Source organism: Anoplophora glabripennis, unplaced genomic scaffold (assembly GCF_000390285.2).
Source record: "Anoplophora glabripennis isolate ALB-LARVAE unplaced genomic scaffold, Agla_2.0 scaffold872, whole genome shotgun sequence".
Taxonomy (NCBI): domain Eukaryota; kingdom Metazoa; phylum Arthropoda; class Insecta; order Coleoptera; family Cerambycidae; genus Anoplophora; species Anoplophora glabripennis.
The window spans coordinates 103,452-117,896 of record NW_019416958.1 but is presented as its reverse complement, the minus strand read 5'-3'; the positions used below and the strand labels follow the sequence as shown (position 1 = coordinate 117,896).

At 31.2% G+C, this 14,445-nt stretch overlaps 2 protein-coding genes across 4 annotated transcripts in view; one reads left to right on the top strand and one right to left on the bottom strand.

Annotated features, from left to right (window-relative positions):
* LOC108913331 (calmodulin-binding transcription activator 2) overlaps positions 1-14,445 on the top strand; it is a 70,588-nt gene that overhangs the window by 17,188 nt on the left and 38,955 nt on the right. The window lies entirely within an intron of this gene.
* LOC108913332 (elongation of very long chain fatty acids protein AAEL008004-like) lies at positions 3,750-10,213 on the bottom strand. The gene is made up of 5 exons (XM_018718867.1): positions 10,053-10,213; positions 8,397-8,587; positions 8,210-8,341; positions 5,110-5,349; positions 3,750-4,020 (listed from the first exon to the last, which is right to left on the bottom strand). The coding sequence occupies exons 1-5, from the start codon at positions 10,111-10,113 to the stop codon at positions 3,859-3,861; spliced, it is 786 nt and encodes a 261-aa protein (XP_018574383.1). The 5' UTR covers positions 10,114-10,213; the 3' UTR covers positions 3,750-3,858.

Sequence of the window (14,445 nt, the reverse complement as noted above, 5' to 3'; positions counted from 1 at the left end):
TCTTTTTCTAAGACCTTGGATTTTTTTGGTTGAAAATGTTTGTGCTTAGAATTTAGAAATTTCAACGTTCTTGTAAACTCTCAAAGTTGACTTCATGGAATATTTTTTAGTCCACAATGTGAATGGAGCTAATTTCTCACTTAAATTGAAAAAATAAGCCAGCAAGACATCTTCATTTACGCCTTTCACCCCTTCTTTGATTTTCCAATCTTGAAATTCCTTCAGTTTTTTGTTGTATATAGATTTTGATTTCTCCGGAATGATGCCTGCAGTAGCCGTATTAGCTTTTTTTAAAATTTCAGATGGAATTTCCACATTTTCAATTTTTTTAGTCTTGGTTTTAGGATTTCAAGTGATTTCAACTCAAAAAATATTGTTTGTTTACTGACAACCTTTGGTTACAGACACAATTTAGGTTGACACTCGCATCCTTTGTAATATTTAAAAATACATTAATTTCGTTAAATTACTTTTTCTGACATTGACAACATGAAATTTTAAGTTTTACTTTTATTTATTATTAAAACGAAATTCTATGAATGTGTTGGATAAAATTTTGTATTTCCCAGCGTGACATATATACCGTAACACACTAGTGCGTGCCATAAATAACTATAGTTTTGCCTAACCAGAAATATCTCATAGGTACTAATAAAGTAAATATTTTTTCTCGATTACACTTCCCTGTTTTTGTTTTCAAAACTCAAATTGACTTAAAGTCAAATTTGACCATTTTCTTATTTTGTGTATCTTCCCTCCATAGAAATAGCTACCTTTCTAATGTAGTCCCAGCGTTCTCCGATTTTACCGTTGAGCGATCTCGAAGTTTTACCAGCGTCATATTTAGTACAGTTACAAAGTACAGTACAAAGGCAATCTTTAAAATTTTGTGTCTCGTTTCCGATCGAGTTTTTGAAAAACTTAAAACATAATAATTTATGTCGGCATCGTAACCGCTTATGAATTCGTAGCCACTTGAGCAACTGTCGCCGTCGATGGAATGTTTTTTGTTTAGAGTACTTTAATAGTAGTTTTACTTGTTTCTATTTGGTTTCAGTATTTAATATTTATTATTGTGATTGCAAGGAGGCCTCTTCGAAAAGCAATCCTATAAATAAAAAAATAAGTGGTTGCTTCTACGTGTTGATCTTTGTCAAAGTCAAATATGATGTTAGAACAACAAAAACACAAGATATTTCTTTGAAAGATTACATTATTAAACAAGTATTCATAGAGTATCTAAGCTTAGATACTGAGGACCTTTTCTGTAGCAAATTTAATTTGAGAGAAATACAAAAATCGACAAAATTAATTAAAATTTTTTAGTAGTGGAACCATTCAACTCACATAGGTAAATCGTACTATGGGCACTTTCAGAGAACAGAAGAGAATATTGTCCTCTAATTGTCTCCTATGGACAATAAAATAACCTGAAATGCAGCTTGGATATAGATAATTAAAAAAAAACTAGGTTTACGTGTTAAATGAATGGGAAAATTTTAAAATCAAATAGTGAGTACTTAAAATTAAAATTTAGAGTTGCAATTTGGTGAGGATTTTTTTTCCAATGTTTAGAACAATATTTCGTCAATGTATCGAAAAAAAAATCATTTCAAACAAAGCTCCCCAAATATGTACATAGGTAGATAAACAAAACAAAATTATCACATTGATTTTAAGTCAATTTGTTGTCAATTATTATAAAAGGTAGTAGCTAAGGAACGAGCAAAAATAAGTAAATATCATTTACTTGCCAGTAATAAACTTAATGTTAGCTTTTTAGATAATTTTGAAAATATAGCAACCCTTTTATGGTTATGACTGCGAATTATAGGCATTATTTTATATTATGAATAAACGAGCAGTACTGGAAAATTCCTTTTCTAATTGTGTTTTCTAAATTTACACATATGAATATCCTATATCGAGTGTTATTGTTTTATGTACATCAAGGTAAATTAGCTATTAATTTATGTATGTCGTAAACAAATAAATTTTATAGAACTATAAACGTGGAGGCCTTATGACGAGAGTCCGTAGGCAGAGGATTTTCAAACATGTATCTTATTTTTCACAAATTTAACGTTTCTTATACAGGACGTAACTGAAATGTCGTATAATAAGATCAAAATTAATCAAATTAAGCTGTTTCTTTCAAGTTGCAAAAAACATTGGATAGAAGCCATCATGATGAAAATAAACCTCACCGCCGAAGATGATTTTGTTCGGAAAATCAGAATTCACTTGTTCCATAATCTATTCAAAGAACTTTCTTCGGTCTGCGTGGTCAGTAGGCTTCAGTTCTTGAGTCAATTGTACTTTACCGCACAAATAGTGCAAAATTTAAATCTTGCATGAATTTTGACACTCGATATTTTATTATGTTTTGTTTATTTAACTTCTGAATAATAAAAAGCAATTTGCACTTCTGCACAAACAATTTACACTTTTTCTTATAACATTAATCTTTAATAATTAAAAAAACAAAGTATGCTGTGCCACGATGTGTAGAATTATTACTATATTTCGAATAAGTATAAAAATTGCTGATATAGGCATGTTTTTTAATTATAATTTAGAAAAGTTATAGCAGACGCAAAATCTAAGATTTGAAGTTATAATTTATAAATATACACATTCTTAGCGCTTATTCAATAAAAAATATCTTACCTTACCTTCATTTGGTTTTTTACTTACTTGTAATGGCCTGTATATTAAATCATCCTGTATATAGATATTCTTATCTATAGTTGTTTCATTGTTTTTTACTTATGTTTTCACCATTTTCAAGTATGCTAGCGGTTTAATATTGGATAAAAAATATGCACTATGTTCATTCTACATAATATATTTAAAAAATGTATACAAAGCGTTCCGTAAAAAATATGTGGTATTATTTACTGTATTAGCCATGTGTTTATAGTAAAAATGATCATATGTATAAAAAGAACAAAATACAGGGTGATTCACAACTTATCCAAAAAAATTTGGGAATAGATGCAGCATGAGAAATGGAATCAATATCGTAAAAAAAATTTTTGTAAAATCCTTATAGTTTCCGAGAAAAAAAATATTGAAGTTATAGTACATTCAACCACTACATAGCTGGACAACTGTAGTCTCTAGCGTCATTCGCCACGTGGCCTCAGCGACTCCGAATACTGAATTCGGATTTTGCAATCGTCGTTGCGATAGTATTTGCCTGTTATCTGTGGTGTTTACAAAAGGATTTTAGTAGTTAGTGTCAAAAATGGGTAGTTAGTGTCAAAAATAGTTTGCGTGTACTCGGAGTTGATGGATATCGTTCTAATTTATGGTGAAGCATTTGTGTTATGGTGAAACAAGACAACATTTCGTGGAAACTGAGTACAACGGACCCAAATGTGTTTACACATTGGTGGATAAAATTTTGAACAGTTGTTGTAACATCAGGTATGTCAAATGATTTTATTAATTAAAAACACAAATTAATTTTATTAATTAATAAAGGCAAAAGCAGTTTAACTTGCCGATATAAAATAGGTGCGATAAAATTCTATTTACGTATTTCTTTCCTTGCGAAAGTTTTTGTCCGTTTTTATCACACCGCTATGCCATGCCAGTCGCATTGTGCAAGGTCAGGTTTTACAGTGGACCAGTTTCCAGTGCCGTGCAGAAGTGCATTTTTAAATCATTTTCGAACTGCCCTTTTTGATTTTTTCTTTACAAAATTGTGTTTGTAAGGGTCCTCTGTACATCCAGAATTTTTTTTTGAATAAGTTCTGAATCACCCTGTATATTAAATGTTTCAGTAAAACAATTTCAGTTTTAAATAATTTTATAAGTTACTTTTACAATACGAGTACAATTTGTACTTTTTTATTTCTTTTTTCTTAAATACGTTTTCACATAAAAGTCTCCGAACAAGAACAACAGAAACAGCTGTTGCGGTACAAGAAAGAAACTAACCCATTTGGGATAGGCGCAGTCTGGCTTGAACAGTAGTCTGCCAAAGATTAAGAAGATTGCCATAAATTGGGTCTGAAAAAGAAGAAAAATATATATGTAGGGTTACAAACTTTAGCTTCAGATACAACTGATACCACTAGCCAAGGTCGTAAAAAGAAATTCTGTTTCTAGACCAGAAATGATAACCATCAAAAATCGTAAAAATCAATAATTTTCGTTAAATAATTTATTGTTTTAATAGTTAGCTAAATTGTTCTTGTGCTTCATAAAAATTGTGTGTTTTTGTCTCATACCAACCTTTTCAGAGACATACTTATTTCTGAGACTTTCTATATAAGAGGAATCAGAGCACATACGAGGCTGAGGCTTCTGATTCTTCTAATTCCAGAGCAACATTCTCTTGGCCACCCTGAACATATTCAAAATATGTTTTTCCTCTAAACGCTGAGGGCGAGTGCAGCCGAGCGACTTGACATCAATGTTATTGATGCGGAAAGTCAAGCAACGCTGATCGCGGTTAGTACTTGGATGGGTGACCATCCGGGGAAGGCTCGCGATGCTCGTCCACCTTCTAGTGGCTTATATGTCAGTGTATTCACAGAAACTATACAAATTTATAGGCGAGTTTTGTATAGGGGGACATACCATCCCTCGGAAAGGATATAAAGTTGTTAGTCCCTCATCTCAACAATATTAGCCTAGTAAAATATCCCTAACCCACGACAAAGTGGAGGTTCTGCAAAATTTCCATGTTAGGGGATTGCTCGTTTCCTGACGTCGGTGTTCAGCCATAGTAGCAGGAATAAAAAAATAACTAAATAGCTAAAAGCTAAGCTCTAAAGGCGGAGATGGCCTTTTAATTTAAGGTTATTTTTATTAAGTATATGATAACATTTATATTTATATGCAAAATGGCTATAACTCTTTAGATCCTGAATTTTAATAAAAGATCAATTTTCAGCATTTTTTTCCGTAGCACTTTTCCGTAACTTTAAACCTCTTGTAGAGACCTTTCCACAGGGCAGGTTGAAGCAGTATTTTTTAATAAGTATGATTTTTTTATAAAATGAAAAATTTAAATATTTTCCCCGTTTTCAACTCTACCCGTGGACACACCGTATTTATCAATTTCTTTTTCGAGGAAATAAAGAATCCACTTACAAGTTGTATTTTGGTAAGCAGCTTCTTATACGTGATAGACTTCCACTTCTCATCGAACGTAGCCATAAGGTAATAAGTGTACATGACGACATGGACGAAACTGTTGATTGCGGGTATCCAGACTCCTGTGCCTCCTGCCACAAATCTGCACCCAAGCCAAATACACCATATCATTATGGTGTGGTGATATAAGTGCAGAAAGGAGATTTGTCTGTAACTTTTCCTTAACACAAAGAATATCTGAAATAGAAGATGGATGGTTTAGTTTTCTTTTTATTTGTTTTGGACCAATTTTCCAGTGTAAATCTGCATACCTATATGTTATTAATACGTGAAAGGAAGATTATTCTTTTGATCCAATTCAATTTGTAATTCAATTTGTTTCATTAAAAAGTTCCGTTTCTTTCATTCTTCACTTTAGAAGATATTTAGATAAAGTTTTAAGCTCATTAAATTTTTTCGCTTTTTTAAATTGAATTCTAAAAATCTGTTTTTAGTCAGTTTGAGGATAAAGAGGTATGTACTTTTTTTTAATGTTGTGTTATAATTTAGTCCACAGTTGTAATTGTTTTTTATTTTTTTTGCGATTTCCTGTCAAAGTAAGGAAAACTAACTTTTCTTGAATTTCTCTCTAATTTATAAAATATACAAAATAAAGTAATTTGAAAACATTTTACATATATTTGTTTATTTCTTTTTGTGTTTCTCGTAATTTCATGATCAACATTAAACGATTTTTAAATTATTCTGGAACATCATCACTTTTCAGTGATAAAAAGCAGTGGGAAATTGTTTATTATTAAATTATTTTTTAGGTTTATTATTTGTTTACGTTTTAGGACATTATTTAATTGAAACAATTTATTCAGTTTCCTTCCAGATATTTATCATATTTGACCGACATCGACATTCAGTTTTCTTAAACAAGCCATTCAATTTCCGTATATTTTGAAGAGTATTTTTTTAAAATGTGATGTGCATACAAAAATTAAGACTTATCCATACCCTCGGAACCGACGTTATATCTTATTCACCCTGTTTACCTCATAGTAATATTTATCTAAAAAAAGTATCTTTAAAGTTTTATGAGTGATCTGGTTTTTTCAAATTTATTTTTGCTCATGTCACGCTTAGGTATTCTAAGGACAATCAAATTATACAGGGTGTCATTAATTCAACCGCCCTTCCTTAATTGAGCTTAATTCCCTTAGGATGTTTTGACTATTGAATAGCAGGTTGCTCTCTGCCAGTTTGGCCTGTTGAAGGCCTGGACATTGGGTAGAAACGACTATTTATAGATATACCATTCACCTACAAAAATGAAATCCATTTTAAAAGTGATGCTAATTTTGAAAAAAGGTAATTAATCTTGAGACATTTTGTTAAAGGAACCAGCTTCCCGTACAAATATATGTTTCTAAATACGAAAGACGTCTATTTAAGCTTTTCAATGAGACTGTAAGTTCTCACATAACAAAAAACTGAGACAAATATTGTAAAAAAACAAAATTATAATAAACATTTAACATGTACATAATTAATGAATATAAACTATTTAAATATACAATATCCTAAATAGTATGTAAATTGTACCATTTATCATTTGATTGCGGATAAATAATAATATTGTCAACATAAATTAGGTTTTTTCTACGATTAAATAATATTCTATGTTCTTATTTTGCAATGCATAATCGAGTACCTTTTAATATTGGAGGAGCAGAAGCAGAGACATAAGCGAAATAAATTTTTTTGGTAGAAACATAATTTTTAATCTGACAATAACTGTTTTGACGAAATTGTTATCGAAAATTTTAACCTCTAAATCATTATAAGTAGGTGTGTCCCACGGTGACGAGACATTAGACATATTTTAGAGACTACTTTTAAATTAAAAAAACACTACCTAATTCAAAAATGTGTGTATTTTACAATAATAAATTTGGAGCGATAAAATTTATAGGGGACATAACCAAAACTCTAAGCTTCTCTGACATAATTTCAAAATTACTTAATTTCATACAGGGTGGTAGAAATTTAATGCCAAATTTAGTCAACATTAAACCATCTTAACTTATTTTTTTTAATGGGATACCCTATACCTATCTCTTCTGGTTTTTAAGGTATTTACTGTTTTTCGTGCAGTCAACGGATATCGTATAATTTCTTGCACCAGTTTATTGTTGTCAATTTAACACATACAGTAAATGTCTATTTGAGTATTATTTATTGTTAAAGAATGGAAAACTTTAACATTTATTCAAATGCTGACATTCTAAATTTATTATTTATTCATGAAGAGTGGCACAAGATAATAAATACTTAGGACTTACAGCGTATTTAATGAGAGATATCCTCATTTACCAGCAATGAGTAGACACATTTTAGGAAGAATTTTAAGAAATCAATTGGAACATGGTCCAATTTCTGCACATAGAATTTTGCCAAAGTCGATAACTGTAGATGAAAGTAACATCGTCAATGTTTTGGCATATTTGAATCATCAGTGCTGCTGAATAGGATTTATGCATTTCAAAAACCTCCATGCCAAAGATTTTGAAAACCGGAAGCGTTAGGTGGACGCCATTATTTTAGTTGAGAAGGGCATGCCCGAAAACAATATTGCCCAAATTTTCAAAATTAAAATCGAAGTAGTCTCGTCGCGAGCTTTGAAGCCAATACACTAATATTGGAGGGGAATAATTTCAGAGAAGTGAGTTCCTTTAAATGTGAGATTTAACAACAATTGTGCATGCGCTGCGATTAAAACGCGCCATTATTTGAGGTTACAACAAAGGTTAAAAAAGTCCACGACGTATTTGGAAAAATAAACTATTGATACGTGTTTTTGAAGGTCAATGGAAGCCTCTGTATAAATATGACCCTCATCCAAATTTACACCCAGTATATATTAAGTCCTAAAACACAATTATTATTTGTAACATTTCTTCTTTTATTTATTCGATCTATCGTGAGTAATACCCGTATTGTAATGCCCCTTATAAATTTAATAATTGCGAAGTGTCATATAATCAACCTACATTCCTCACACAAACCAACCAGAAGCCGCTACTGTAGAATATGTTGTTCGAATACTTACTGTATCAAACAAGTCCAAGATTTTCAATAAATAGTAAACATAACAAACGTGAAGAATTAAATTTGACTCCGGATTCACAGAGTAATCTATAGCACCACAATTCCAATCCATGTTACTAATCACTTTCACCGACTGAAAAACAATTATTTGAACTGAAACGGAGTAAAATTATTTCTTCTTCGCTTACCAAAACCACTACATAAGAATTCATAACGATTTGTACCACATTATACACTCGCATAATGTTTGTTACGTCGCAAGGTTTCCTATTCTCCATTAGCTTCGGTCCTAAGTTATGAACGAAATATAAGTACAACAGAGTGACGGTCATTGGTGCGAGTACATTTGACACCATGAATAAACTGTCCGTTCTGGTATCTGAAAATTAGGAAAAATGAACGCAAACCGTTGCAATTAAGGTGCCAGGTAATGATTTTCAATTGTTCGACACACTCATTATGATGGACTGTAGAAAAAATATTTTTTTGTCTGCTCCCACTATAGTAAATAAACTATTATATACATTGTTTTTAAAGAAGTGGAAGTTGCTATGGACAACGGGAGGTAAGTGAGCTAACCTAGGGAAAAAACGATTTCCAGTTATAAATGCATATTTTATGTACAAATAAATAAGAAATATTTGATAAACATTACATTTTATTAATTATTATGAATGAATATTTATAGTACAGTTATTACATTTAGTAATAACATTTATAAAATCTGGATAATTATTCCCCTCGCGTCTACTAATTCTCACATTTTTCTCAAAATGATTTGACCGCTCCATTTCAGTCACCGGAGGCACAATTTTATTTGACTGATCCATTAAAACAGCATAATGCGACGTACTACTAGAACCTGGAGTTGAAGTGTCATTGTAAAGAATCCTGTTGGCTATTTTATTTTTGTTACTTAAACTATCAGCAACATAACTTTCTGCAATTGTGGCTGATTTCCACCCACCTTGTCTCTTGGTTGCTAATACATCAACTCCTGTATTAGCCAGTAACGTTGCCGATGTTCTTCGGAATGAATGGCCTGTATATGTTTCAGGATGTTCTAGTTTCAAAAACTGTGCAATCTTATTAGAAATCATAGAAAGGGTATTCTTGTCGACTGGTTGGTTGTTAATATCTACCTGCTTGATAGCGCATAAAAAAAGATGAAATTTCAGTTTTAATTTCCAATATAATCTTGATATATTTCTTGAGAATTTCTGGGTGGGAAACATAACCCGGACGAGAAGTTATAATTGTAAACGTACGTGACGTACCATTTTTAGAATCTGGAATTGTAACTACAATGTCATCGAAATTTTTGAAATTGACGTTGTCCAAAGTAAGTTTGCATCAGAACTGCAATGCCTAAGACATTAGCAAATATGTGCTATCGGGTGCCTGAACGAGAAAATCGTTGACTCATTCTCTTGTAAAAACGTTTGATTTTTTGCACTTTCTATTTGAAAATCACTCATTTAGAAATAATAATTCAAAACCAGCAAAATTGCAACTTTTATGTAGCTTTGTTTATAAACACCTTAGAAGCGATAAAAATCCAATGCAATCCAAATGCAATATTTCGAATAATATCAAAATGAATTTGTTAAGAAATGTCAAAAAATAAAACCTAATATTTATTTCATGAACCATAAAGAACTGTAGGAGCAGATAAAATGTTATATACCACGCAGCAGTTAAGTATAATTTACCAGTCTCGGACTCTATTGCCAGCCCTGCTCCGCTCGGGCCCAAAATCATCTTCGACTGGTAAATAATACTTACCTCCTTTATAGTGTAAATAACTATTTCTTTGTTGTATTCAAAAGGATTTTTTCCCTTACCAGCCATGTCCCGAAATAACCAGAAGTATCCATGGTACAATTGTTTAAGCACTAACGCCATTTCTTCTTCGCCTAATAATAACAATGAATAAATCAACTCAGCCTATTCACAACTGTATCATTTTTCACACTATCATGGCCACCATCGACTCTTAAGAACTATAACAATACGTCGGTACCGTTTATATATTTATACGTGTAATTGACGTAATAAATAATTCAATACGATTAAAAGTCGCAATACATTACAAATTTGCCCGATCATGGTATTTGTTGAATTAATGAGAAACCTTCCAATAAAAATTGTGAAAAAATAAAGTACTCTATTACTGCATTGAAATATATTATTGAAATTTTTCCTGAAATTGGAGCCGAGATATTTCAATTAGTTCCTGAAATGTAATTAGAATATACTGGAAAACACTTTGCTTTTTAATTTGGGCTACAGCTCGTCTATTTATAAAGGTACCTAACCTAGTTAAATTCGCTTTATACTTATCATATTTATTACAAAAATTAAGTCTTTTTGTAATAAATGCCGAATCGGATTTTCATATGATGAAGAAGAAAATTATGAATCTGGCGAATGTTACATTTTATTAGGCCGTTAGTTTTGTAAAAATTTTGTGTTATTTTGATTTAAACTTATAACTCAAAAACGTCAAATTTCTAATTTCCTATTTGAAATACCTGTAACAGCCGAGATATCTTCGAAAAAAAATTATGTTCAAATATAGGGTGTCCCAAAACTAACGCAGGATTTGAATTGTGCGCGATTTTCATTCGGAAGAGTTGGCAGGATTGTGACGCATGTTGTTGTAAATACGTTACAGTTAGATAAAATGGAGCGCTATACGACGGTTGAGAGAGTGAAGCTTGTGAAAATGCATTACAACTACGGAGAGTGTGTGGCTGAGACTGTGCGCAAATTACGTGGAATTTTCTGTAGAAGGAACGCCACGAATTAAACAATTACGAAATGATTAGTTGCAAATTTGAACAAATAGGTTCGGTTGCAGATGGAAAAAATAGTGTTGGTTTCGATAACTAAAAATAAATTTAATGTTTAATTTCTTGTAATTTAAAAGCGAGAACTTAGATTTTAGACGTAGATTCCGCCGTTAAAGTAAAGCCAAGCACTTGTTAGTAGTCACTGTTTTCCCCATTTTTTTATATGTATGCAAATAGTCATTGTATTGATATTACTTTTGGAGAGGCCAAGACTGGGCCTATTTCCATAATGATATTTATTTTATTAATTACTCATAAACGCACACGTCTACCACTTTGCGTTCGCCTATTTACGTTTGCAATACTTATTACAATACAATGGCAAATTACATATTATACGGCAGAAAATTCTACTTACAATTTGTAAAACCAATGAACCGGGTCATGTATTATTATAGTTTTAACGTTTGCCTATTTCTTGGTAAGTATTATCATTGTTATATTTATTTTATCAGCACTTTTTGAAATATTGCTCATTAAAGTCTAGAAATAGTATAGAAAATAATATTTTTCCTTTTTTTATAGTCATAATAATGGTTTTACCGCGGAACACCATTATACAGATAGAAAAAAAAACTGATATAGGTGTCTCGTGGTTTTTTGCGGCAAACTTCGAAAGTTAAGAAAGGTGAACTTCAAAAAACATATATTTTTATTTAAAAGCTAGTAGGTAACATTCTCATCTTTTGTACCAAATTTGAATAAAATATATTTTAAGATTGTCAAGGTATGGCACCCAAACATTTATTATTTTTACCTTATCTTAACCATTAATTTAAAAGATAAAAGTTATATAAGCCTTTCCTTACACTTTTTGTTTTATATTAGCATATTAAATTCTTGAAAAAAACTCTATCTATCTATCTATCTATGAAAAAAACTTAGTGCGGGAATATATCTGCTCTTAATATTTTCACATTTATTTTATATATTTTCACATCAAGTCATTTCATGGCAACAGAAAAAACAAAATTACGACAATAAATAGTTAAATTATTAATTTTAATAATTATCTCCATTTCTGGACCGCCACACTATGGTACGAAATGCCTAAAAGCTGGCCAAAAATAAAAATTTATTCCAAATTGTAAAAAAGTAGGTAAGCATACTGGGGTCTTTGGCCCAACTGATTACGGATTTGATACCAAAATTGAAAAACTCAAAATGGCGGATCCAATATGGCGGATTAAATTTTAAAAAAAGCGAATAAACTGACAAAAATAGATGTTTCGGAGTTTTTAACAACACTGATTACGAATTTCATATTGAAATTGAAAAATTTGAAATGGCGGATCCAATATGGCGGACGAAATTTGACAAACTAACGGAAGTGGATATTGGGGTTTTTGACCGCACTGATTCTGCGAATATTCAATTTATTGTAAAGCAGAAAAATTACAATTAAAAAAAAATCGTCATTTGATCATGTTATTCTGTTGAATATTGTTGAAAGTCACGGGCTCGAAGTTAAAGCTTTCTTTCTTTAATATTATTTGTTACTTAAATTTTAATACGCATAAATGAATACTTGAGTGTTTTGAGTTTGGAACTTTGCAGATCTGATCAGGTCAAACGGACCTCGATTAAGCGACCCCAAAAACATATAGATACCGGGCTTCTCTTTCAAATATTCCACTTTTTTTTGTGGGGCTGTGAATTGACAAAATCGCATCGACTATCCTTTTCTATGTCATACTCGAGTATTCTTTCTCTTTATTTAATTATTGCCCTTTACTATTCTACTTATATATATTTTTCCAAACATTATTTTTACTTATTTTATAATAAGTGCAATACTCTTTTCACTTTTTGTTCAACATTAACGAAATAATTGAATTACGATTTATTGCAACTTTTGCTTTATTTATATCGTAAAATTGAAAGCGCAGCTAAGCGCATATGTTTTTGTCATAATATTATAGTAAATTGATCATAGATTACGGGTCANTATCTATCTATCTATCTATCTATCTATGAAAAAAACTTAGTGCGGGAATATATCTGCTCTTAATATTTACACATTTATTTTATATATTTTCACATCAAGTCAAATTATTAATTTTATTAATTATCTCCATTTCTGGACCGCCACACTATGGTACGAAATGCCTAAAGGCTGGCCAAAAATAAAAATTTATTCCAAATTGTAAAAGAGTAGGTATACTGGGGTCTTTGGCCCAACTGATTACGAATTTGATATCAAAATTGAAAAATTCAAAATGGCGGATCCAATATGGCGGATTAAATTTTAAAAAAAGCGAATAAACTGACAAAAATAGGTGTTTCGGAGTTTTTGACAACACTGATTACGAATTTCATATTGAAATTGAAAAATTTGAAATGGCGGATCCAATATGGCGGACGAAATTTGACAAATGTGGAATAAACTAACGGAAGTAAAGCAGAAAAATTACAATTCTTAAAAAAAATCGTCATTTGATCATGTTATTCTGCTGAATATTGTTGAAAGTCACGGGCTCGGAGTTAAAGCTTTCTTTCTTAAATATTATTTGTGACTTAAATTTTAATACGCATAAATGAATACTTGAGTGTTTTGAGTTTGGAACTTAGCAGATCTGATCAGGTCAAACGGACCTCGGATTCCGATTAAGCGACCCCAAAAACGTATAGATACATTGGTTTACTTTGTTGGCAATTGATTCTCTACATTGACCTTGAATTGACCTTAACGCAGACTTGATCGGATCAAACGGACACCGGATTCGGATTTATCGTCCCGAAAAACGTATTGATATGGAGGTTTACTTTGTTGGCAAATGATTCTGTACATTTAACCTTGAACTGACCTTAACGTAGATCGGATCAAACAGACATCGGTTTTGGATTCAGCGACCCAAAAACATATAGATACCAAGGTCTTCAGTCGGCAGAGGCCGAAAAGTTACTGTTGGTGACATTTCCTTGATAACTCGGAAATAACTACACAGGCCTATTTTAAGTGATGAGTACAATAACAGGCTAATTTGCTGACAAAGTATTTTATCAGGAAAAAAAGTTATTAACAATTTAATCGTGAAAAACAATTTTTTTAGTAGTTTTCTTTAAATAACTCGGTGGGATGACTTTGTACGAAAAAATGCTTAGGACATGATTTTGTTCGTAATAAATATAGCTACAAAATGGCGGTGGTCCGATTACGAAATTTGCAATAACAAAGCCGTGAGATTGAAAAAACGGTATAAAACGTCAGTAAAGTTACTCTAAAAATGTCAGTTATAAACAAAAAGTGATAAAACTTTCGAAAACTATAGTTTTTTTCACGATTAAATTGTTAATAACTTTTTTTCCTGATAAAATACTTTGTCAGCAAATTAGCCTGTTATTGTACTCATCATTTAAAGTAGACCTGTGTAGTTATTTC

What these genes read in the sequence shown, in the direction of transcription:
- LOC108913332 (XM_018718867.1), bottom strand. Translation starts at nt 10,113, where the DNA reads ATGGCGTTAGTGCTTAAACAATTGTACCATGGATACTTCTGGTTATTT. An exon ending in GTTATTTCGGGACATGGCTG is followed by an intron (nt 8,588 to 10,052) that starts GTAAGGGAAAAA and finishes CCTAATTTTCAG; the next exon opens with ATACCAGAACGGACAGTTTA. An exon ending in TGCTTACCAAAATACAACTT is followed by an intron (nt 4,021 to 5,109) that starts GTAAGTGGATTC and finishes CTTCTTTTTCAG; the next exon opens with ACCCAATTTATGGCAATCTT.